The 26,518-nt window shown below is 41.0% G+C and overlaps 1 protein-coding gene across 2 annotated transcripts; it reads left to right on the top strand.

Annotated features, from left to right (window-relative positions):
* Positions 1–691: 691 nt before the first annotated feature.
* LOC133402388 (mucin-2-like) lies at positions 692–26,183 on the top strand. Of its 2 annotated transcripts, XM_061676013.1 has the most exons (42): positions 692–774; positions 2,400–2,438; positions 2,786–3,047; positions 3,138–3,252; positions 4,165–4,237; positions 4,392–4,492; positions 4,567–4,777; positions 4,857–4,985; positions 5,455–5,572; positions 5,660–5,798; positions 6,213–6,317; positions 6,388–6,457; positions 6,567–6,704; positions 6,784–6,948; positions 7,508–7,602; positions 7,842–7,968; positions 8,410–8,665; positions 9,433–9,482; positions 9,675–9,775; positions 10,178–10,329; positions 10,420–10,558; positions 10,643–10,750; positions 10,950–11,123; positions 11,190–11,429; positions 11,525–11,681; positions 11,917–12,045; positions 12,196–12,346; positions 12,429–12,472; positions 12,602–12,793; positions 12,917–19,648; positions 19,879–20,114; positions 21,335–21,506; positions 21,585–21,829; positions 21,975–22,158; positions 22,235–22,436; positions 22,520–22,698; positions 23,075–23,144; positions 23,314–23,453; positions 23,535–23,566; positions 23,666–23,831; positions 25,072–25,195; positions 25,286–26,183. In XM_061676013.1, exons 1-42 carry the CDS (start codon positions 696–698, stop codon positions 25,476–25,478), a joined length of 12,534 nt encoding a protein of 4,177 aa, XP_061531997.1. In that variant the 5' UTR covers positions 692–695; the 3' UTR covers positions 25,479–26,183. The 2 variants fall into 2 exon arrangements, with proteins under 2 accessions (XP_061531997.1, XP_061531998.1); XM_061676014.1 differs by lacking the exons at positions 692–774; positions 2,400–2,438; positions 2,786–3,047; ... (7 more) ...; positions 6,213–6,317; positions 6,388–6,457 and having other exon boundaries at positions 6,674–6,704; positions 6,827–6,948.
* The last annotated feature ends 335 nt before the right edge of the window (positions 26,184–26,518 follow it).

The following is a 26,518-nucleotide window of genomic DNA, read 5'->3' as shown; positions in this document are numbered from 1 at the left end:
TGTCAGAGGTATTCTGGTGCAAGTAAGTTGATTTGGTGAGCGTATGAGAATTCTGTCAATGTACCAATGTATCGATGTTTGTGAGCAATCTAAACGGTGGCAACTCCCAATAAGTTTACCACGGTTGGCTAACGTTGACCTCCAGCACGTCCGTGCTTGATTGGGTAAGATAGATTGCAGTCGTTGACTAATATTTAGTCAAAGCACACGCCGCTGGTTAACAGAGAGACCTTACGAAGGACACGAACACCTCAGTAGATGGAGAGGCACAACCCACTGCTTGAAATGTTCTAGTTGACTGAGAAGAGCATACACTCTTTGTTTAAGTAGCAATACAATACAAGGTCATCTTCCTTGTACAAAAACCAGGAAGTTGTTGTTCATTACAAGGGAGCATCATAAGGAAAGCATGCGTTTCCTCAATTCATCAGCATTGACAATATGGCAGGGCCATGTAATGTTTGTTTTACTTCCAGAAGGATGTACGGTGACGTTGAAAAGCTTAGCATGAAAATATGTGAAGGGAGCATGATGAGATGGAGAAGATGTGTTGTTATAAGCAACCTTTTCATACGTGTGTGATAAGATGCTGACACCCACAGTGTCACAATGTTACCCCTCCTAAATTGCAAACAGCCAACGAACTATATTACATGGCACTGATCATGAGATACTAGTTCACCCAGTTGATTCCAATGGAAGCACACAGGATGGCGCTTGGATGGGTGATACCGTGGCTCAGCCTCTACTTTGGACAGTTTTCTGCATCCAGTGGTACGTAGGCTCAGATTGGACTCTTCAGGAGGTACACTTGCACAGTATCATCCGATGTGAGAGCTGTATCGATGTTATGGTGGTTGTATTTTGCAGTGGCGTACAACTGTACTGCTTCATGCTGAGCGGTACGGTGGTGCCATGAGATACGAGTTTAATTCGTTTCGTGAGCACGTTCCTAACTCAAAACACTATCTCAAATCATCTTTCCCCATTGATATGCATGTAAATGCCATGAAACCATTGCCATTCCAGCTTCTCAAAGAAAAGTATATAAGTTTTGTAATGAGTTTGTAATAGGGAAAATAGCACTCTCTCATATTGTACTTTAAAAATAAAAGAGAATGTAAAGAAGTAAACGGTTTGTGCGTCATGATTAATTTATTGCAGCTCCTTCTGGTGTGTGCAATTTGGCCACCTGGGAGCAGTAAAATAGTCATACAGACAAATTGGTCTCACTACTACTGTGAGTGATTCAGTAATATTAATCTTTTTTTGCAGAGGATAAAGAATACACGCTTGTGCCTGAGTATTGCTATATTTTCTGTCTACGTGTTGCTGCCCCATTTGCGTTCAACTATAGTTTTAACGCTTTGTAACACCATGCCACATAGATGCTATTCATTAGCCTCGGTTTTATGCTTGATAGTTAACGTAAAAGAGTTACGTTAACTATCAAGCATTTGCCAAACTTCTGCTTGCTCTGAAACGAGTTGCGTTCACTGCCACCATATAGTGCTTGTATCGTAAAAAGCTTACTCACTCACTCACAAGTCATAGCAAAACCAAAAAATTGGCCGAATGACGGCTCATATCTCAAAAAACTCTTAGGTCGGGTCACTCACATGTCAAGGCACCGATGTATTTCCAAGATTGTGATAGCTTAATTAGTAGCAATGTTAGAAATATGATGCCGGGCTGTTCTACGCCACTGCAAATGACCAACATAAAATGAAAATTCTGATACTTCTATTGACTCTCATGAGTGTGTGTGCAAGTGTTCCTAATATAGTGGCCAGTGAGTCTGAACCATGCTTAATACTGAAGTAAAATTCAGATTCAGATTCAATGCAAGTCAGTCTTGTTGCCTAGTGTCAAGTACTACACGGGTCAACAACTCAAGTAAAAACTGATTATATTATCTATTCTTCTTCTGTGTGTTGTATGCAATTTGGATATGGGCTTTAATGTCAAATTATAGTGGAACTGTATGTAGTTGTATGATTTTGTTTGTGTGTGTCCAACATTTCCTACTAATGCAGTATATGTGCAGCAATCAAATCCGGAATTTGGAATTTGCATAATCTCCCTGTGCCTGTGTGAGTTTTCTCCGGGTACTCCGGTTTCATCCCACATCCCAAAAGCATGCATGGTAGGTTAATTGGAGACTCTAAATTGTCTGTAGGTGTGAATTTGAGTGTGAATGGTTGTTTGTTTATTTGTACCCTGCGATTGGCTGGAGACCAGTTCAGGGTGTACCCCGCCTCGTGCCCAGAGTCAGCTGGGATAGGCTCCAACACACCCGTGACCCCAGTGAGGACAAGCGAAACGGAAAATGAATGAATGAATGTGCGGCTAGCAATATGTAATTGGAAACAATTTTGGATTTTCTTTTTCCCTTTCAGTCCCAGGTCACACGGTGACTACGGTGCCAGTATTTGCAGGTAACGACATGCATTTTTTTTTCATGATACAAAACCAGTTCTGAGGTGTCTTAATAAAACGTCTGTGACATGCTTTTGTCAAAACTGTAGGATCGACAATTATATTTACACCTCCTATTTCTTGGCGTCATGAAAGATTCCTGCATTTTCAAAAGTGGGAGGATGACAAAAGATTTACTTGGTTATTTAATGTCATATTTCACGAGTGGGCAGGCACTCTGAGATACAACCGTGTGTGTAAAAGCCATTCAAAAGTCAATTTTCCATACTACGTTCCCTTTAAAGTTTAAGTTGAAAATAAAATTCAGCTCTTTCCATCAATCACTTAATTTTCAACCCCATCCCAGAAGTGAGAGCATCCCACGACGACCAGTTCTGCAGTACATGGGGAAATTACCATTTCAGGACTTTCGACGGAAAATTCTTCCAGTTTCGCTCCAATTGCAACTATCTCCTTGCATCCAACTGTAAAGGCAGCTTTGAGGACTTTAACATACAGCTGCAAAGACAAGAAATGGGCTGGGCCGCTCCGATAAAGCGGGTTACTATGAGACTGGAGGGAGTGGCGGTGGAAATGTCCAACTCCTCCATCACGGTCAATGACAAGATGTGAGTGTCTGAGAACATTTGACACAGTGCATGTATTATTAGTCATAGATGGAGGTTAACCAATAATTGCAATGACTTTTCTCCCGCTAGTGTGACGTTGCCTTTCAGCCAGGCAGGCATCTCCATCGCAAGAACATTCTCTTATGTTAAGTTTGAAGCAACAAGTGGTGTGGTTGTCATGTGGAATGAAGAGGACACACTCTGGGTAGGTCCATTCACATTCTGTTCTTGTTTTTCCTTGTTCCTCTTCTTCTGTGATGTCTATTGGTGGTTGGCAAACCAGTTTGATGGTGCATTAGCGCCCACAACTGATTGTGTCCTTCCACTGCAAGGAAAACAATGTGACGTTTGGTGCCGCCATCTGGCAGAGGGGATCTGACGCGTACTCGTATCTCAGATTTTTGCTCATATCTCAAGACAGAAAAAACAAGGCAAGCTAGTTTCGCTGTCTATTACCACTTATCCTGTTCAGAGTCACAGGGTCCTGGAGCCTGTCCCAGTTGACTTTGGCCAAAAGGCAGACTACACCCTGAACTGGTCGCCAGTCAGTTGCAGGGCACATATAGAGACAGACACCCACTCGCACTCAAATTCACACCGTCACTGAGTGGGAACTGAATCCACGCTGCATGCACCAAAGTCCGGGGAATGTACCACTAAACCATCAGTGAATGATTTAAAAATGTGAATAGTTAAAACTTAACATGGCGATCATTGAACAAGAACTAATGGATTTTGTGAGTAAGCTCAGCTAACTTAGAGAAGCTAAGAAAGGGCGAGGAAGTGAAGCTCCTTGGATTGGGAAAATCCACAAATAAGTAAAAGCACGGTTTAAACCGCAGGGTTGAAAGCTAGGGGGAAAAAAATTGCAGTTTATTTTCTGAACTTTTCCTTAGTATATATCCTGAGAGATGCGGAATAGAACACTGATTGAGACATTGCGACATGTCATTGCAATTCTTCGATACCGAACGAATACGCCCGTCCGGTAAGGACTTGGGCCTTTTTGCCCTTGAGTAAGGCATTGAATGCAAAATCGCTCAGCGTAAATTTAATTTCCACATGTGATGGATGAGCACCCCTATTAATAGCATTTTTTTTTTTTTACAATTTCCAGGTTGAGTTGGATGCTAAGTACAAGAATAAGACGTGTGGTTTGTGCGGTGACTTCAATGGAGACCACGTTGATGGTGAGTTCATCAACTGTTCCCAAAATTATCATTTGAAATATGTAATCTGGGGTAACTTGGCAAGCAGTAAATAAAGTAAATACCCTGTATAATGTTAAATATTTAAGATTTACCAAAATCCTGGTATTCAAATGTACTAAATCCTCTTCTCCAGGAGGAATTGAGGAATTTGGGGAGACCTGGAAAACCAACGGTCCAACTGAAAAATGTGACGGAACCTTGTCCCCTTCCCCGCAGACCTGCTCCATCAATCAGGTATCTAATGAAAGGAAGGCCTCAAATTGGGCCAACATGAACCCTAAGTGAAACATGTCTCTTTGCCCCCGCAGAAAGCCGTCTGTGAGAGTGTGGTGTCTGGAGCATCTTTCCTCAGCTGTCAAAACCGAATCAACAGTGACGCCTTCGTGGAAGCTTGTGTGAAGGACTTGTGCTCCTGTAAAAGCAACTCCACGTCCTGCTTGTGTTCAACCATGGCAGAGTACTCGCGCCAATGCGCCCATGCGGGTGGGGCGCCGCAGGAATGGAATGCACATTTGTGCGGTGAGGAAAACAAATATTTGGGATGCTCAAGTCATTCATCGGAATTACAGTAACTACATTTCTGTTTTATACATAATAGCTAAAAAAACATGCCCATTTAACATGGAGTACAAAGAATGCTGGAGCCCCTGCACGGACACCTGCAGCGACCCACAGAGGAGCCAAGTGTGTGAGGAACACTGCACAGATGGATGCTTCTGTCCACCTGGTAGGTTTGCATGCTTAGAGATACAGTGGTGCCCCGAGATACGAGTGACAGGGGATTCCGCCAGTCGTTCCCAGCAGACCCTCACAATACGTTTGGACCTGCCACGTCGGACCGGCATCTTCCCCCACCATCGGTGACCCGCGTCCGGGCGAGGGACACCTGAGTCCATAATTTTTAAAACGTTCAAAACAATTGTCAGTATGATGCAACACAGTTCTACACCACGGCCACAATGATACAGTTGCATCTCAATAAATGTGAATATCGTGGAAAGCGGAATTTATTTCACGAGTTCCATTCAAAAGCTGGCGGCATGGTGGTTGAGTGGTTACCATATCCACCTTTGCAGTGCTGGGATTGGGGGTTTGAATCTGAGTTTAGGCTGGAATTTGCAGGTTCTCCCATGTTATTGCTCATGCTTGGACTCAAACAATAACCAACTCAATAATTTCCCAATGTGTCTCCCAAGGGACCCTCTTGGATGACATTGGTGGTAGCGGGTGTTTGCCCGTGGACCAGTGCTCCTGCATGCACAACGGCAAGCCTTACCAACCTGGTGAATCCTACACCAGGACCTGTCAGACATGGTGATGACGACATTCTCTTTTTTCTTCATCCTATTGAGAGCAACACAGTGAAGTTGTTTCATAGAGCTGACTTGATTGTTTCGGCAGCACGTGTACGCAGGGTGAGTGGAGGTGTCACGACACTGACTGTCCTGGTGTCTGCTCTGTAACGGGTGGCTCACACATCTCCACCTATGATGACAAAACATACACTTTCCATGGGGACTGCTCTTACTTTCTTACAAAGGTAAGCCCTTTAAACCTCTTAAGGACTATATTTATTGTCATGTATTCATCCTGTAGACTAGTCTTTCAAGGGGACTCTAAATTGTCCATAGGTGTTCATGTGAGCGTGAACTTTGAATGCGTATTTGCTTGCTATTGACGGGCGACCAGTTGATGGGCTCCATTACACAGCAATCACCCTAATTAAGACAATCGCAATGGAAGATGGATGGCTGTATGGATGGTCATCTGCATGTTGGTATTTACATGTACTGTACGTGTCAGAAATCTACTGCATAACTTTCAATAAGTGCACATTGTATTAATTATTTCCTAGCCATACCGGAAGAGCCGATGAAGAGGCATGTTATGTGTTGACTGACAGCAATAGTTATAATTCGCCAAAGAGTGATACGAAGCATGATTTCCTCTGTAGCAGATGAATGGGACTTTCGTTGTCCTGGGTGACCTCGTCAAATGTGAAAAATCAGATAAATCAACTTGCCTGACTGCAGTCACTCTACTGCTGCCAAAATCCACGGCAAGTATAGTTTTGTTTACACACGACAGAAGGCATATTTGATTATATTTAATGGATTTTCCGCATGCAGATGATTGCTGTTGACTCTAGCGGTCAGGTTTTAGTCAACAAACTCAGCTCTCATCTGCCTTTCTTCACGGGTGAGTGCTTTCTTTCTCTTTTTATCTCTTGTCATGAAAAATGTAAGACATTCATTTGACTTGGATCAGTTTGATTCAGTTAGTAATAATGTGTTTCTTTTCCCTACAGATGACGTAACCATCTTCAGCCCATCCACATTTTACGTTGTGATCCACACTGTTTACGGGCTTCACCTTGAGATTCAGGTGACGCCTGTCATGCAGGTTTATATCAAAGCCAGTCTTCCCCATAAAGGCAAACTCCAAGGTGAGTTGTCGTATTTGACCCAAAACTGCCTGACTACTCTATTCTATCAGGTAATTATTCTCTGTCTCTGTTTCTGCAGGTCTTTGTGGAGATTTTAACGATGTTGAATACAATGACTTCAGAACCAGCAGCGGGATGATTGAGGGCACGGCTGCCGCATTTGCTAACTCGTGGAAGACTCAGGGTGGCTGTCCAGATGTCCACAATTCACTTGATGACCCCTGCCTTTTAAGTGTAGACAAGGGTAAGTTATTCTCAGAATATATATATATATATATATATATATATATATATATATATATTATTGAAATATTTAACCAAAAATGCGATGATCATCCCATAATCAATATACTGGAAGAAAAAAAATCCAACAGTAAATAATGAAGAAATAATCTCTTTAAGGGTCCAGCAGTCACCATCATAAACCCCTCATTAACTGTGCTGTTGTATGTTTGAAAGTAACATTTAAACATTCTTAACTTCCATATGAGTGTGATATGCCAAAATGTGCTCTTGGGAGGTACACTGAGGTCTTGTGTGATGTCATCCATGGCTCTGAGGTTTTGTGTCACTTTTCCCTGGAAATGTTGGTCTGATTCTGAAATGTACAACCTAAAGGGACATTTGACTGCAGAGGTTTGATCAGACAAAAAAAAAACCCACATCATTTTAAGTAATTGTCAGGAAGTGCAGACATTAAACATAGAATGGCAATAATATCAATATTTGAAGCTGATGTATCGTAACATTGATATTTTGTCTCACGTCTAATGAATCTACTATATGTTTATGTGTCTTTTTAGAAAAATATGCTCACCACTGGTGTTCCATACTGATCGACACCACAGGGGTGTTTTCCAAGTGCCATTCTGAGATAAACCCAGAGGAATATCTAGCTGTAAGCATTTGCACTGCATCCTTGTCTAAAATGGTTGTGCCGAGATTTGGCCTTTTTTGTACCTGCATTAATTACTAGAAAAATACAGTATTGTAACGAATCCCCACGTAATAGTGTTCAGTAGTTTTTGCTTATTCACTTACAATCAAGTAAATGACTATGACAACATAACATCCGTGGTGGAGGTAATAATTGCATATTCAACAACACTTTCAGCTTGATATTTTGTCTCCCGACAGTCTTGTATATATGACACGTGTGCTGGTGAAAACAGTTTGGATTCTATATGCGCTACCATGTCCTCCTACGTTCACGCGTGTGCTGCCGCTGGTGTCTCCTTGACAGGTTGGCGGAAGGTCGTATGTGGTAAGTTGCACCCAAACAATCCACAGTTTAATGAATTGGATTAAGGCTTGGCGGCACGGTGGACGACTGGTTAGCACATCTGCCTCACAGTTCTGAGGACCGGGGTTCAACTCCCGGCCCCGCCTGTGTGGAGTTTGTATGTTCTCCCCCGTGTCTGCGTGGGTTTTCTCCAGGCACTCCGGTTTCTTCCCACATCCCAAAAACATGCATGGTCAGTTGAATGAATACTCTAAATTGCCCTTAGGTGTGAATGTGAGTGCGAATGGTTGTTTGTTTCTATGTGCCCTGCGATTGGCTGGTGACCAGTTCAGGGTGTACCCCGCCTCTCGCCCGAAGATAGCTGGGATAAGCTTCAGCACGCCCGCGACCCTAGTGAGGAGAAGCGGTATGCAAAATGGATGGGTGGGTTAAGGTTTATGGTATTGTATATTCTTTCAACAGGGAAATACACATCAGTCTGCCCCGCAACTTTAGTCTTTGACTACCACATGACAAGCTGCGGTCGCTCCTGTCGCTCCCTGAGTCAGCCAGACTTAACCTGTGATGTCGATTTGACCCCCGTGGACGGCTGCGGCTGCGCTGAGGGCACTTACCTCAATGAGAGGGGCGAGTGTGTGCCAGCCTCCCGGTGCTCCTGCCACGTGGGGGACATGGTGCTGCGGCCAAAGCAGATTATCAGTGTCCATGGACAGATTTGGTGAGCGCCAAACATTACTCATAAAAAAGTTAAGGATGTTTGGCTTTTGACTGAAATTTCAGTACTTTCACCTTTACAGGTGCATTTAATCTAACCTTAATCGAAAAAAAAATATTTTTTTTAAAACTACGTTCGTAGCAAAGCTTTCGACAGGATCAGAGGGAAGTGACCACTGAGCGTAGAGTGTCACACGGTGTCATCAGCAGGTCGCAAAAGACTTACAGAGAGACTGGTAGAGTCACAGAAATGCAAAGAAGTGGACATCCCTGAAAATTTGAATGGATCTAAGACCTGTTAGAAATGTCGTCATTCAGCTCCTTGTTAGACAAAAGCAAGTTGCGCAAAAACTAAGGCAGCATTGAACAGTTGGGCATGTGCATTTAAAAGTTTCGAGGTCAAATTAAATTGATCTGTAAAGGTTCTAGTGCATTTTAGGTTCATCCAAAAATTTCACTCGGAATCCAAATATGATCCCTAATTTTTCGCGAGTTTGAATGTTGTCTCTAAAAAGCCATATCTCATGAAATGTTGTTTGATTTCTCTCAAAAATGGGTCTAAACAAGCTGATGTCCAAAATGTCAGTAGGATCATAGAATACCCTCAGGCTCACGGATAATATGCAAGTATAACAATTTTTTAAGACCAATCGTTGTTAAATATAGATGTCAGGTTAGTCAACTGTGCTGACTAATTGCCTAAACAAACATCCATGGACACCCTGTTAAAGGACAAAGTATAACTTTACCCATTTACTCTTTGCATTTCAGCGTCTGCCGTGGTGGGAAACTCAACTGTACTGGAAACCATATGACTGAATGTAGGTACATTGCACAACGATTTTCTTTAAAATCGTTAAAAACCTCATTTATTATCTAGCCACCGAGCCATCCAGCCATTTTCTATAGTGCTGGTCAAAATTCGGGATTAGTATTGTTTTTATTCATTATTTACCACTGCTAATGAACTGCACACTAGTGTCCTTTCTAACACATTTAATCACTGTGATCAGTCTGCAGCGCTCCAATGATTTTCTTCAACTGCTCAAGCGCAAAGCCTGGTGACCCAGGGTCAGAGTGCCAAAAGACCTGTCAGACTCTTGACACAGAATGTGTAAGCCTCAAATAACTACTCGTAACAGATATTACACTTTTCAATTTGTACAGATCATCTGTATAATACTATTTTTGAAGGTTGATAGTGTATACTGTCAAGGAATTGTTAATTTAACAAAATAGCCATTCCGTTTATATTGTAGTTTAAAGAGGTATGCATTGCATCTTTTTGGAATGTGTTTTTTTTTTTAACCTCTCAAAAAACAGACAATAGGATGCAGGGCAATGCTACACCACTGGAGCATATTGATAAATCAATACAAATACAGTCATGAAAATTGAGCATTATTACATTTCTAATTTCTTTAGACTGTACAGGTCGGCCTAATGTTGTGGCCGATGAGTGTAGGTAATTTGTGTTTGTGGTGACGTAATTTGTCATTGTGTTGACGCTTTACAGGTGAGCACACATTGCGTCTCAGGCTGCGTGTGTCCTGCTGGCTTGTTGGCCGACGGTAAAGGAGGTTGTATCGAGGAGACGCGTTGTCCCTGCACATATAACGGACAAACCTACAAGCCTGGAGAGACCGTTAAAGTGGACTGTAACATCTGGTGAGCACGATGTTAATTCTCTCTTTTGAGTCCTTTTGCATTAGTGTTGTATCCTACTTGGCTCATCTGTACTTTATTATGTGATAAAAGCACTTGTAAAAGCCTACAATGGGAATGCACCAATCAGCAGTGTGACGGAACCTGTACAATATATGGAGAAGGCCATTACATCACCTATGACGACAAGAAATTCTCCTTTAATGGGGACTGTGGTTACGTCTTTACTCAGGTATCACTTGTGCTTATTGTGCGATTACCTTTTGATGCTTTATTGTGAACGTTTATATCTTCTATGGACCTCGTTGTCATCTAGGATTACTGCGGGGACAAAAAGAGTGGCACCTTCAGAGTCCTGACTGAGAGCATCCCATGTGGACCAAGTGAAAACATCTGCTCCACTGCAATCAAACTCTACTTAGGGGTACATCATTTTGTGATAAGCTTTTGTACATAAACTAGTGTACAGGGGTCCCAGATTTAAAACGGTGATGACATACGCGTTTTCGAGTTTCCGAATTACGCAATGCACTAGTTTGCAACTCCATCGCAAACCAAGGACCCCCTATTAGTAGGAATGAGGAAATATTACAAATGATCATTTGTCTTTTTCTTTCTTTCAGAATAGTGAAATTGTCCTAAAAGAGGGAACTGTAATCAAACAAAACACAGGGTTAGACATACCTTATAAAGTCCATACTATTGGATTATATCTTGTCATTGAGGCAAACAATGGTCTTGTTCTCATCTGGAACAAGAAGACAACACTCATAATCAAACTGAGCTCCACATTTAAGGTGAGGGAGTCACCATCAGTGGTTGGCATTGTCTCGATAAACTAACTGTGTCTTATTTCATCCAAGGGAAAAGTTTGTGGTTTGTGTGGAAATTACGACGGAAACATCAAGAATGACTTCACAACCCGAAACAAAGAGTTGGTGGTGGATGCCTTTGAGTTCGGAAACAGCTGGAAAGTGTCGCAGACCTGCGCAAACACAAATGCGCTAAAAAATCCCTGCATGCTGTACTCGCACAGGCAGGCATGGGCACTGAAACGCTGCAGCATCATCAACAGTGAAGTATTTGATACCTGTCATTTAAAGGTAATTCAATGTACTGCACTTACTGTACGTTCTATACAATACACATGGGTTATCAATCAAACTCGCTTCATTTTTACAATTATTAATTTTAAAAGGTGGATCCTCAGCACTATTATAATGCCTGTGTCAGAGACACATGTGCTTGCAGTACTGGAGGAGATTGCGAGTGCTTTTGCTCGGCTGTCGCGGCCTATGCAGCCGCCTGTAATAAGGCTGGCGCTTGTATAAAATGGAGAACGCCCACTGTCTGTCGTAAGTGCTTTTCTTTTTTTGGTTTTTATGCAGAATGAGTCTACATATAACCTTGCACAATCCTCAATTAAATTACACGACTGTTTATTTGTTCTAGATGAATAAATATTCTGTTTATTATGAAGCAACACAATACTATATTGAGTAAATATATTTGCCTATGGGGATTCAAATGGTTTAACAGCAAATTATAATTCTTTGTACATCTTTCGATGAATTTCTTGTCTTTAATTAGCTCTGTTCTGTGATTACTACAATCCTGAGGGTGAGTGTGAATGGCACTACGAACCTTGTGGAAAACCATGCATGAAGACCTGCAGGAATCCCTCTGGAAAGTGCTATACTCATATTCCAGCTTTGGAAGGTACAATGGTCATTCAACAGCATCAGTCAAAAAAAAATAATGGATACACTTCATGCATCCCTGATTATACATCTGTTTTGACCCTCAGGGGTTGCCTTCCTAGTTCTGCCTATTCTATGCTTGTTCCATTGACAGTTACATTTCTTTAAGGCTGCTACCCACGGTGTCCACCCGATCAACCGTATTTGGAAGAGGTAACAATGAAGTGTGTGTCAGTGGAGCAATGTGGCTGCTATGATGATGAAGGGAAGCATTATGCAGAAGGAGAGACAATGACCCAGATAGAAAACTGTCAGAAATGGTAGGATCTTTGCCATCAAAACATAAGAAAACACCGTAGTTACATTTATTTTCAAATCAAATTTGATTCATTTGCATTTCAGTAAATGTTCTTCATCAGAGAGGCAGTGTACCTACAGCATCGAAGGTGAGAATACTGCACCACATGATGGTTATTTTGTTAATTATACAAAACAAAATTCGGTGATAGAGCGGTCTGTCACCTAATTTTGTTTTGTTTTGTAATTTTTTATTTTTATTTTATATGATTTTGCAGATTGCACTTGTTCATATAACGGGCAAATATACAACTATGGAGATATAGTATATGACACTCATGACGGAGACGGAACCTGTATTACTGCTATTTGTGGAGAACATGGAAATATTACAAGAGAAATAAAGGTCTGCAGTTCTTCAACCACACAGAAGCCAAGGACAACAACAGAATTTGTGTTTGTGACAACAGGTAATGAGCAACCCTAAAATACATGGATGAGTATGATGCTTTCTAGTAATCATCATAAAATATATTGCCCTGTAGAACAACACATTGACTGTTTTGGATTGTGTTACGTTTTGGCTATCTTAGAAAGACCAACCTCTCCAAAGGCACAAACTACAGCAACGAAAAAACCCAATACAACAACTCTCCAACCAACAAAGGAACCCACCACTATCACAACAACTACACAAAGGCCACCCACACCAACAACTAATCCAACAACAGTTACAACTGAAAAGCCCCAAACCACGACTACCACAGACAAAACGGCATCAACACCATCTGACTGTTTTGTTTGTCACTGGTCCCCTTGGATCAACAATCATTACCCTGACTTTATTCCCAGTGGTGGAGATTATGAATCTATAGCAAACATAAATGATCCAAGTCTGAATGACTGCAAACAACCACTTGAAATAGAGTGCAGAGCAAAAGGATTTCCTGATGTACCTTTGGATCAGCTAGGTCAGAAAGTAACATGCAACCCAAAAGATGGACTGATCTGTCATAACAAAGACCAAGGCATACCTCCAATTTGCTATGACTATGAGATTAGAGTCAAATGTTGCATCAACCATTGTGTCACTCCAACCAAAGCCACAACTACAAGTGCCACAACCAATGCAATTACAACAGAAAATGCCATCACGACTGCTGCCACAACCACAGAAAAGCCCACGACTAGAGCCAAAACAACCATTCCAACCACACAAGAACCCACCACATTTACAGAAGAACCCACCACTATGACAACAACCACACAAAAGCCAACCATACCAACAACTACTACAACAAAGGCAACCACATTTACTACTGAACAGGCTCAAACCACCACAACCACAGAAAAACAAACAACAGTTACAGAAGTACCGACAACAACAACAACCACAGTTACAGAAAACCCCACCACCACAGTTACACAAAAGGCCAGTACTACTATTGCTCTAACAACAGTCAAGCCCACCACTATGGCTCCTACGACTATCACATCCACAGAACTACCCACCACAACTACTGAAAGACCAACCACAGTTACAGAATCTCCAAGCACAACAACGGAGATTAAAATCACAACAATCGCAGTTACGGAAAATCCCAGCACAACATTAACGGAAAGGATCAGCACAATTGTTACAACAACAGAAGAACCCACAACTACTGCAGAAAACCCTACAACTACAGTAAGACCATCAACTGCAACCACCGTAGAACAAAAACCTACAACCACATCTTCAGAAACCATTGGTATTACCACCACTACAGCTAAAGTCACAGAAAATGTAACTGGAGCAACGACAAGACAACCTAGCTCTACTGCCAAAACCACGGAAAAAATGACAACAAAAGCAACAGAAAAGCCTACCACCATAACAACAGAAAATATACCCACAACAAAGCCACCAAGAACAACAACAGAAGGTCCCACAACTACTGTGGTCACTTCAACTGGAAAACCAATCACCACAACAACCCCTGAAATTGCTACAAATACACTTTCAACCGCACCGTCGACAGGATCCTTGGTTACATTCATGACAGAAGCCCAAACTGCAACAACGGAGAGCCAAATCACAACAACCATCCAACCCACAACATTTACAGAAGAACCCACCACTATCACAACAACTACACAAAGGCCACCCACACCAACAACTAATCCAACAACAGTTACAACTGAAAAGCCCCAAACCACGACTACCACAGAAAAAACGGCATCAACACCATCTGACTGTTTTGTTTGTCACTGGTCCCCTTGGATCAACAATCATTACCCTGACTTTATTCCCAGTGGTGGAGATTATGAATCTATAGCAAACATAAATGATCCAAGTCTGAATGACTGCAAACAACCACTTGAAATAGAGTGCAGAGCAAAAGGATTTCCTGATGTACCTTTGGATCAGCTAGGTCAGAAAGTAACATGCAACCCAAAAGATGGACTGATCTGTCATAACAAAGACCAAGGCATACCTCCAATTTGCTATGACTATGAGATTAGAGTCAAATGTTGCATCAACCATTGTGTCACTCCAACCAAAGCCACAACTACAAGTGCCACAACCAATGCAATTACAACAGAAAATGCCATCACGACTGCTGCCACAACCACAGAAAAGCCCACGACTAGAGCCAAAACAACCATTCCAACCACACAAGAACCCACCACATTTACAGAAGAACCCACCACCATGACAACAACCACACAAAAGCCAACCATACCAACAACTACTACAACAAAGGCAACCACATTTACTACTGAACAGGCTCAAACCACCACAACCACAGAAAAACAAACAACAGTTACAGAAGTACCGACAACAACAACAACCACAGTTACAGAAAACCCCACCACCACAGTTACACAAAAGGCCAGTACTACTATTGCTCTAACAACAGTCAAGCCCACCACTATGGCTCCTACGACTATCACATCCACAGAACTACCCACCACAACTACTGAAAGACCAACCACAGTTACAGAATCTCCAAGCACAACAACGGAGATTAAAATCACAACAATCGCAGTTACGGAAAATCCCAGCACAACATTAACGGAAAGGATCAGCACAATTGTTACAACAACAGAAGAACCCACAACTACTGCAGAAAACCCTACAACTACAGTAAGACCATCAACTGCAACCACCGTAGAACAAAAACCTACAACCACATCTTCAGAAACCATTGGTATTACCACCACTACAGCTAAAGTCACAGAAAATGTAACTGGAGCAACGACAGGACAACCTAGCTCTACTGCCAAAACCACGGAAAAAATGACAACAAAAGCAACAGAAAAGCCTACCACCATAACAACAGAAAATATACCCACAACAAAGCCACCAAGAACAACAACAGAAGGTCCCACAACTACTGTGGTCACTTCAACTGGAAAACCAATCACCACAACAACCCCTGAAATTGCTACAAATACACTTTCAACCGCACCGTCGACAGGATCCTTGGTTACATTCATGACAGAAGCCCAAACTGCAACAACGGAGAGCCAAATCACAACAACCATCCAACCCACAACATTTACAGAAGAACCCACCACTATCACAACAACTACACAAAGGCCACCCACACCAACAACTAATCCAACAACAGTTACAACTGAAAAGCCCCAAACCACGACTACCACAGAAAAAACGGCATCAACACCATCTGACTGTTTTGTTTGTCACTGGTCCCCTTGGATCAACAATCATTACCCTGACTTTATTCCCAGTGGTGGAGATTATGAATCTATAGCAAACATAAATGATCCAAGTCTGAATGACTGCAAACAACCACTTGAAATAGAGTGCAGAGCAAAAGGATTTCCTGATGTACCTTTGGATCAGCTAGGTCAGAAAGTAACATGCAACCCAAAAGATGGACTGATCTGTCATAACAAAGACCAAGGCATACCTCCAATTTGCTATGACTATGAGATTAGAGTCAAATGTTGCATCAACCATTGTGTCACTCCAACCAAAGCCACAACTACAAGTGCCACAACCAATGCAATTACAACAGAAAATGCAATCACGACTGCTGCCACAACCACAGAAAAGCCCACGACTAGAGCCAAAACAACCATTCCAACCACACAAGAACCCACCACATTTACAGAAGAACCCACCACCATGACAACAACCACACAAAAGCCAACCATACCAACAACTACTACAACAAAGGCAACCACATTTACTACTGAACAGGCTCAAACCACCACAACCACAGAAAAACAAACAACAGTTACAGAAGTACCGACAACAACAACAACCACAGTTACAGAAAACCCCACCACCACAGTTACACAAAAGGCCAGTACTACTATTGCTCTAACAACAGTCAAGCCCACCACTATGGCTCCTACGACTATCACATCCACAGAACTACCCACCACAACTACTGAAAGACCAACCACAGTTACAGAATCTCCAAGCACAACAACGGAGATTAAAATCACAACAATCGCAGTTACGGAAAATCCCAGCACAACATTAACGGAAAGGATCAGCACAATTGTTACAACAACAGAAGAACCCACAACTACTGCAGAAAACCCTACAACTACAGTAAGACCATCAACTGCAACCACCGTAGAACAAAAACCTACAACCACATCTTCAGAAACCATTGGTATTACCACCACTACAGCTAAAGTCACAGAAAATGTAACTGGAGCAACGACAAGACAACCTAGCTCTACTGCCAAAACCACGGAAAAAATGACAACAAAAGCAACAGAAAAGCCTACCACCATAACAACAGAAAATATACCCACAACAAAGCCACCAAGAACAACAACAGAAGGTCCCACAACTACTGTGGTCACTTCAACTGGAAAACCAATCACCACAACAACCCCTGAAATTGCTACAAATACACTTTCAACCGCACCGTCGACAGGATCCTTGGTTACATTCATGACAGAAGCCCAAACTGCAACAACGGAGAGCCAAATCACAACAACCATCCAACCCACAACATTTACAGAAGAACCCACCACTATCACAACAACTACACAAAGGCCACCCACACCAACAACTAATCCAACAACAGTTACAACTGAAAAGCCCCAAACCACGACTACCACAGAAAAAACGGCATCAACACCATCTGACTGTTTTGTTTGTCACTGGTCCCCTTGGATCAACAATCATTACCCTGACTTTATTCCCAGTGGTGGAGATTATGAATCTATAGCAAACATAAATGATCCAAGTCTGAATGACTGCAAACAACCACTTGAAATAGAGTGCAGAGCAAAAGGATTTCCTGATGTACCTTTGGATCAGCTAGGTCAGAAAGTAACATGCAACCCAAAAGATGGACTGATCTGTCATAACAAAGACCAAGGCATACCTCCAATTTGCTATGACTATGAGATTAGAGTCAAATGTTGCATCAACCATTGTGTCACTCCAACCAAAGCCACAACTACAAGTGCCACAACCAATGCAATTACAACAGAAAATGCCATCACGACTGCTGCCACAACCACAGAAAAGCCCACGACTAGAGCCAAAACAACCATTCCAACCACACAAGAACCCACCACATTTACAGAAGAACCCACCACCATGACAACAACCACACAAAAGCCAACCATACCAACAACTACTACAACAAAGGCAACCACATTTACTACTGAACAGGCTCAAACCACCACAACCACAGAAAAACAAACAACAGTTACAGAAGTACCGACAACAACAACAACCACAGTTACAGAAAACCCCACCACCACAGTTACACAAAAGGCCAGTACTACTATTGCTCTAACAACAGTCAAGCCCACCACTATGGCTCCTACGACTATCACATCCACAGAACTACCCACCACAACTACTGAAAGACCAACCACAGTTACAGAATCTCCAAGCACAACAACGGAGATTAAAATCACAACAATCGCAGTTACGGAAAATCCCAGCACAACATTAACGGAAAGGATCAGCACAATTGTTACAACAACAGAAGAACCCACAACTACTGCAGAAAACCCTACAACTACAGTAAGACCATCAACTGCAACCACCGTAGAACAAAAACCTACAACCACATCTTCAGAAACCATTGGTATTACCACCACTACAGCTAAAGTCACAGAAAATGTAACTGGAGCAACGACAAGACAACCTAGCTCTACTGCCAAAACCACGGAAAAAATGACAACAAAAGCAACAGAAAAGCCTACCACCATAACAACAGAAAATATACCCACAACAAAGCCACCAAGAACAACAACAGAAGGTCCCACAACTACTGTTGTCACTTCAACTGGAAAACCAATCACCACAACAACCCCTGAAATTGCTACAAATACACTTTCAACCGCACCGTCGACAGGATCCTTGGTTACATTCACTACGGAAGCCCAAACTGCAACAACGGAGAGCCTAATCACAACAATTGGAGTTACAGAAAATTACAGCACAACATTAGCAACAGAAAAACCCACAATTACAACAGAAAACCCCACAACAACTACAGAAAGACCAACCACTGCAACCACCATAGTACAAAAACCCACAACCACAGCCTCAGAAACTGTTGGCATTGCCACCACTTCAGTCGAAGTCACAGAAAAGGTAACTACAACTCCAGAAAAATCTAGCTCCACGGCCAAAACCACAGAAAAACTGACAACACAAGCTACAGAAAAGCCTACCACCATAACAACAGAAAATGTAGCCACGACAAAGTCGCCAAGAACAACCACAGAAGGTTCCACAACAACGGCAGTCACATCAACCGAAAAACCAATCACCACAACAACCCCTGAAATTGTTACATATACAACTGTTCCAACCTCACGCTCAACAGGACCCTTGGTTACATTTACAACAGTGGCCCAAATTACAACCACAGAAAAAAGCGTCACAGCCACAGAAGTACAAATATCGACAACCATAGTTACAGAAAAACCCACCACCATAGTTACACAAAAGCCCAGCACTACTGTTGCCGTAACCACAGAAAAACCCACAACTGGGGCTGGTACGACTGTCACTGTCACAGAACTACCCACCACAACTACAACAAGACCAACCACAGTTACAGAATCTCCAACCACAGCAACAGAGACCCAAACCACCACAATAGCAGTTACAGAAAAACCCAGCACTGCCTCAACGGAAAAGATGAGCACAATTGCTACAACAACGGAAAAACCGACCTTGGTTACTACAACCACCATCCCTACAAAGCCTACCACAGTGTCAACAGAAAAGCCTTCAACAACTTTGACAACAACACAGTCTTCAACAGCAGGCAGAACCACTGAATGCTTCTGCAAATACCTTGATGAATTTTTTGCTCCCGGTAAGTACTGATTATTTATTTGTCTTTGTTGTCATATCTATTAGATTTTTTTTTTTTTTTTTTTTTTTCCAATGATATACCTGCTTTACAATGTGCTTCTGATAACAGCTCGTTGTCTTTGCTTTTTGGTGTGATCCATTTCCATAAGAACTACAACAAAGAATCATTAATTTCATTATATTAAGTGCAAGAGCATTTCTCTGTTTTAATTTTTGATTGATTGTTTGTAGGTACTACCATATACAATAAAACAGATGGAGCAGGTTGGTGTTTCACTGCATATTGCAATAAGACTTGCAATGTTGAGAAGTTTGCAGGACCGTGTCAGCCAACCACTCCACCAAGTCCTACCACCACGTTAACAACTGTCATAACAACTAAAGTTGTCACAACAACAGCCAGCACCATAAGCATATCCACTGAAGCACCCCCTAAAGACTGCACATTCCTCATCCCACCAAGAAAGGTAACTGACTTCTCCAATTATTGGTATTTTGAATAACTACTGGCTATTTTGTCATGAAAGCAATCAGAATCAAATGGCACTGTTTGAACAAATCACAATAAAAATCACTTCTGACAGGACATTCCAAAAAGCTAAGTTGAAGTTAACTGGACAATGTGGTGTCAAGGCTGGTGTACTGGGACATTCGTCTGACGTCTGTGCACTGGAGAGGCGGCGCAGATTCAGTCCCAATAAGTGATGGTGTGAATGTGAGTGTGAATGGTTGTCTGTGTATGTTCCCCTGTGATTTAGTGGCAATCAATCCAGGGTGTCGTCTGCCTTTTGCCCAGTGTCAGCTGGGTTAGCATCCTGCTCCCTGCCACCCTGAACAGAATAAGTGGTGTAGACAATCAGAATCAGAATAATCTTTATTTGCCAAGTATGTCAAAAACACACAACTAATTTGTCACCGGTAGTTGGAGACACTTTAGTATGAAAACAGACAGCCATTTGGCAGAAATACTTTTGAGACATAAAAACATAAAAACACAGTACGGAGAGTGCGCTGAGCAATGAAAGGTTACCGGTAATGTGGCAATGCCGATAAAATGTATTTATTTATTTATTTTGTGTCTAAATGATGCAGAGTCCTCTACCAATTTAGAGCAGTTTGAAATGACTAGTAGTGCAATAATCTGGAACAGTGTCAATTGTGCGAATGGCGCAGATACTTCTCAAGCACATGCGTGGCCAGCATTGGTCAACAATAGATGTGCAAATAGTGCAGAGTGGCAAGACTACTACAGTGAGTTCACGAATAATGTATAATTGGCCCGACAGAGATGTGACAATAATCTCAAGACAAATTTGGCAGCAAGTTAACTGTTTAAGAAGTTAATGGAAAGAGGAAAGAATCTGTAGGAATGTCTGCTTGTTTTAGTCTGCATTGTTCGATAGCGCCTACCTGAGGGAAGGAGCTGGAAGAGGTGGTAACCGGGATGTGGAGGGTCCAAGAGGATTGTGCATGCGCTTGTCTTAGTTCTGGAATCATTCTCAAGTTCTCAAGGGTGGGTAGGGGGGTACCGACAATCCTATGGTGCTCTAACTTTCGAGTAAACAAGGCTGCCGGGAACAGCATAAACATAGCCTTAGACACAGGTCAGTCAGCCGTTTAAAAAAAATTGCTTATATTGCCAGTGTAAAAAGGGCTTGTGTCGCAGTGTGTATTTTGTCCTTTTCAGCATGGTGAAACTTGGAGTTCAAGCAACTGCACCACTGAAGTTTGTGATGATGGAAAAGTCCTAACCGAACATAAGCCATGTGATCCAATAACCATGCCTGTGTGTGAAAATGGCCAACCACCAGTGAGGGTTTATGATAAGGAGGGTTGCTGTTTCCATTACGAATGCACATGTGAGTTCAATTGAAAGCATTTTAGGAATTCCACATCCAAAAAAGATGCTAAAATCACTAATGGTACTCAATTTGCAGGTATTTGCAGCGGCTGGGGAGATCCACACTATGTCACATTTGATGGTCAATACTACAGCTTTCAAAAGAATTGCACTTACGTCCTGGTCAAAGAGATTATTCCTCGACACAATATTACCATCCTTATTGACAATGAAAACTGTGATGCCACTGGTGAAGTAACATGTGCTCACAGCTTGATTGTGTATTACAAAAACTACGAAGTCATTCTCACACAGGAGAGGGGCGCAAGTACAGTCAACACGGTACATTATATCATCTTAACATGTTTTATTTGTATTTATTTTTATATGATGTTGATATTCAAAGTTGAAGTTGAAGTAAGTAAATAAAGTTAAAGCAAAAAGTAAGATTCTCGAGTGTCAAATGTTACTTAATTGATGTGTTCAGGTGTACGTCAATGGCAAGAAAGTTGTCCCAACTTACTCCAACGAGGACTTCATCATCACAAGCACTGCAATCGAGCTGCTCCTGAGAATTCCAGCAATTCAAGCTGTTGTGATGTTCAAGGGCCTTTTATTCAGCGTTGATTTGCCGTTTTCCCTTTTCCACAACAACACAGAGGGACAGTGCGGTGAGCTAATCCTTTATTTGCTCTCAGAGTAAAAACATGAAACAAGTCTTCATGTTATGGTATCTGATTTCACCAGGTACATGTGACAATAATAGAAAGAATGACTGCAGATTACCCAGTGGTCTGATTCACCCCTCTTGCTCCAATATGGCTCATGAGTGGCATGTACCAGATAAGAACAAACCATACTGCGATAAGCTGCCTCCTCCACCAACACCAAATCCAACACCAACTCAACCCACTTGTAAACCTGAAATTTGTGAACTCATAATCAGCAAGTAAGTGAACACAATGCAATAAGTCATTATTTCTTTCGGATCGTCCATGACTCATTTTCTTCATGGCTGTATTTTGTGCTAAGTGTGTTTGAGGAATGCCACAAAGTGATCGCACCCAAGGACTATTATGAGGCCTGTAAATTTGATGTCTGCCACATGCCAGATTCCAGCATGGCATGCTCCAGTTTGGAGGCATACGCCATGATGTGTGCTTCGGCGTCAGTCTGTGTCAACTGGAGGAACTCGACACAGGGGCAGTGCGGTAAGAATATTTCCTTTTTTTAACGAATCCAAGGAAACTTTATTAACTTGCTGTTTAAAGTAGTCATGGACACCACACACACACTGGGATTTCTCCCCTGCCAATCAGTGAAAAAAGGCACTCCTAAAAATGATCAATTAAATAAATCAAAGAATATTGTACAGGTGTATCATTACTTTATATACGTATAATATGTATATACACATAAAGTATACCATGTATATATGTATATATATATATATATATATATATATATATATATATATATATATATATATATATATATATATATATACCTCTTGATTTTGTATGTCTGCCTTTCTAGGCAGGAACATTCATTAATTTTGATGGATAAAGCCATATTTTCTTATTGTAGAATATAAATGTCCTGCAAATAAGGTCTACAAACCATGCGGGCCAATTGTGGAACCAACTTGCAATGAAAGGTAATCACTCTCATTTTGAATATACGGCAACATCAACAATTTATTTCAAAGAATGTCACTCCATATGTTGATGTACTTGAATGTGTTGTACTGCTTGACATACACTTTAACATTTGTATTGATGTCATAGTTGTGTGTATTTGCCTGCCATCCATTTTTGTCATTGTAGATACAATAATAAGTATACACAGCAATGCCAGGGAGAAAGCCGTTACCAGAAATCCGACTGTAATAAATATGTGGAGGGATGTTTCTGTCCACCTGGCACAATCCTGTTCAGTTCAAACTCTGACTTCTGTGTCATCGCTTGTAAGAGTCACTGACAAATAATGATCAGAGTACTGTATAAATGTATTTAAAAAGTCCTAAAGAATATGTTTCTGCTCAAAGGTTGTGCTGGACCTGATGGTGAACCGAAAGAGGTACCTGTAGCAATATGTACTGATTCTTTTCCTGACTCGGGTTACATAAATTGTATTACATTATTGGTCATGGTTAACTTGGGATTTACCTACTCAAAGATTGGTGACACCTGGCTGAGTGGCTGCCAGCAGTGTGTCTGTGATGCGGATACGCTGAGTGTGCAGTGTGAGCCTCGCATGTGTCCCACTCAAGCACCCATAACCTGCAAGGAAGGCGAGGTGTTGATGAACCAAACTGTTAACTGCTGCCAGACCCTGACGTGTGGTGAGTTGGAGGAGGTGCAACACTTTAAGAGACCTGTAGAAATTTGTGAAAATAACTCCATAACTCCATAGCTCCATAATTCTATTTCACAAAATGAGTTTGTTGTTATTTTCTGACAGGAATTATAGCATTTAAATAATATTTATTGTTTGTTTTTTTTGTAATATCTTTTCTTGTCAAAGTGCAAGTGACACAAGATAACTTTATTATTTCCCACCAGCCAGAGCAAATCTTTTGAGAAAGTTGTATATGATAAACTCTGAGCCAGAGCAACATGTACGGCATAATAATATAATATACTAAACAAATGTACTTAAAAAGATCATTAATACCATGTCAGAGAGGCTCAATAAATACAGTGGTGCCTTGATATACGAGTGACCAAATAGTTTGGCAAATAGTGAACAATTCTTCAAGAAAGAGGCTTCAAGCTGTTTATTTTGTTTATGGCCACTCCCAATTAAAGTTTACTAACTAAACATAAGGCGAAGAGAATTACACGTTGTGTATTTAAAACAACCACAATTGAAGTTTGCTGTCTACCTAAACATAAGACAAAGAGAATTACACGTTGTGTATTGAACACAACCACACAACAGGCTTTATGCTAACACACAATGTAAAATGTCATAGATGGGCTAACAAATACCATCACGTTTTGATGTCATACACTTTAGGCAACAGATATTTGAAAATGAACAGTGGAGCAAAACAAGTAAGGAAATAAAACAATACTCATAGGTATATAGTCTTTATCTTCTGCAAAAAAAACGATTAATATTACAGCAGCTTACTGAGTTTGGTTGTGACCGTCTCCATATGTCCGTATTCTACTGCTCCCAGATGGCCAAGGCACACACACCAGAAGAAATCGCACCGTCTCAATGAAAATTGTTTAATTCTTTACATTCTATGCAATTATGTTATTATTATGTTCATTAAAAAGTACAGTATCATAGAGCTCTATTTTCCTTATAATAAAACAATTTACACTTTTTTTGTTTTTGGGGGGGGGGGGGTGGACTGATCAATGGCATTTCCATTCATTTTGTTGGGGAAAGATGATTTGTTATATGAGTATTTTGAGTTATGAGCATGGTCATGAAACAAATTAAAATAGTATCTCAAAGCACCAATGTACAAAGTTAAACCAGAGGCAGACATCCTCCCTTCCAGTAAGATAATGTTGTCTGATGAATTTTCTGCTACATATAAATGTGTAATTTGTTGTCATTCCCAGTTGCTCTTCCTTCCAACTGTAAGATAAACACAAATACCACCTACTTGCATGTAAAGAATTGCAAGTCAGTTGTGCCAGTGGAAATGAGAACCTGCGAGGGATCCTGTGGAGCCTCAACATCAATGTGAGATTTCTGATTAAGTTTCAATGGTACTTTTACCTAATGTGTGCTTAGCAACACTGATTATGTGTGAAACTATATCTATTTGCTCAGCTACTCTGCGGAGAGCAACAGCCTGATGCATTCTTGCTCATGCTGTCAAGAAACGGCCACCAGCAAGAAGGAAGTGGAGATGATTTGCACTGACGGCAGCAAGATGAAGCATTCCTACATCTCTATTGAAAAGTGTAGCTGTGAACTCACACATTGCACTCAAAACACAACTGACCAATTGTCACATTTATAAAGGCTGTATTATATGTGAGGAGGCCAATTCATATCAAAGCATTAATTCTGCTTCAAAAACAATTAGAGAATCAAGGCTCTACACTGTATCTGATGACTACTCGATAAGAGCTAAGCAATACAGAATGTTTATTGTGCTGTAAACTATAAATGTTAAACTGTGGAAATGGCTCAGAACTATTGGAGCCTAATTAAACTATAAGGAATCTATCTTATTTGAGAATATTTGTATCATGTTTGAACAATAGACCAAGATACCTTCATGTAGGTCCAGCAAATATTGGCGCCAAGAGGTCTCTTTTAGTTGTTAAGAGTAAATTATTCAATTTGGTTCCTCTTAAAACACTTCCACAAGTTGTTTTTAGTGTTGGAAGGTGTTTCTGGATTTATCTACACTAAATCTTTGGACCAAATACAAAAATGCAATTAGATACCCTACTGTGCATTGTGCAATGTATTTTGTTGAGCATTGACATGAGGAATGTATTTGTAGTAACACATTAAGATGCCTTGTTTTACAAAAAACCATCTTTATGCAGTTCCCATTTTAAAATTCCATAAGTGCTGAATATATTGATTGAATAATGCATCCCATTGCTGTGTACAGTTCTTCTATATCATACACTCTAGTTGATTGCAGAACAAGACTACTGATATTGCTTGACTTGGCATTCTTAAAAACTTTTAATTCCAATAAACATTTTCCTATTGCAGTGCTTCATGTCTTATTGATATTGTGCAGTGTCAAATATGTCAAGTATTTTGACAATACAAATAGTCTACGTCGTGTGGCACGATTTACATTTTGCTTTCATACTGATCACTGTGCATTCAGTCACCTGTATACATGCACTGAGATTCAATACTGGACTTCATAACCAACCTTGATCAACATAGTTATTTAAACACATTTAAATATTGCATTGTTTAGTATCCCAGATGCATGATGTATTAATGATCAGTGATTCAAATCAAATTCTACTTTGTCATGACCATGAAAATGCTACACATTATAATTTGAAATAGCCATTAAGGTGCAAT

Source organism: Phycodurus eques, chromosome 5 (genome assembly GCF_024500275.1).
Source record: "Phycodurus eques isolate BA_2022a chromosome 5, UOR_Pequ_1.1, whole genome shotgun sequence".
NCBI lineage: Eukaryota > Metazoa > Chordata > Actinopteri > Syngnathiformes > Syngnathidae > Phycodurus > Phycodurus eques.
The sequence above is the reverse complement of the archived record's forward strand: the minus strand, read 5'-3'. Positions and strand labels throughout refer to the sequence as shown.

What these genes read in the sequence shown, in the direction of transcription:
- LOC133402388 (XM_061676013.1), top strand. Translation starts at nt 696, where the DNA reads ATGGAAGCACACAGGATGGCGCTTGGATGGGTGATACCGTGGCTCAGC. An exon ending in ATTTGTGTTTGTGACAACAG is followed by an intron (nt 12,794 to 12,916) that starts GTAATGAGCAAC and finishes TGGCTATCTTAG; the next exon opens with AAAGACCAACCTCTCCAAAG. An exon ending in CAACACAGAGGGACAGTGCG is followed by an intron (nt 22,159 to 22,234) that starts GTGAGCTAATCC and finishes TGATTTCACCAG; the next exon opens with GTACATGTGACAATAATAGA.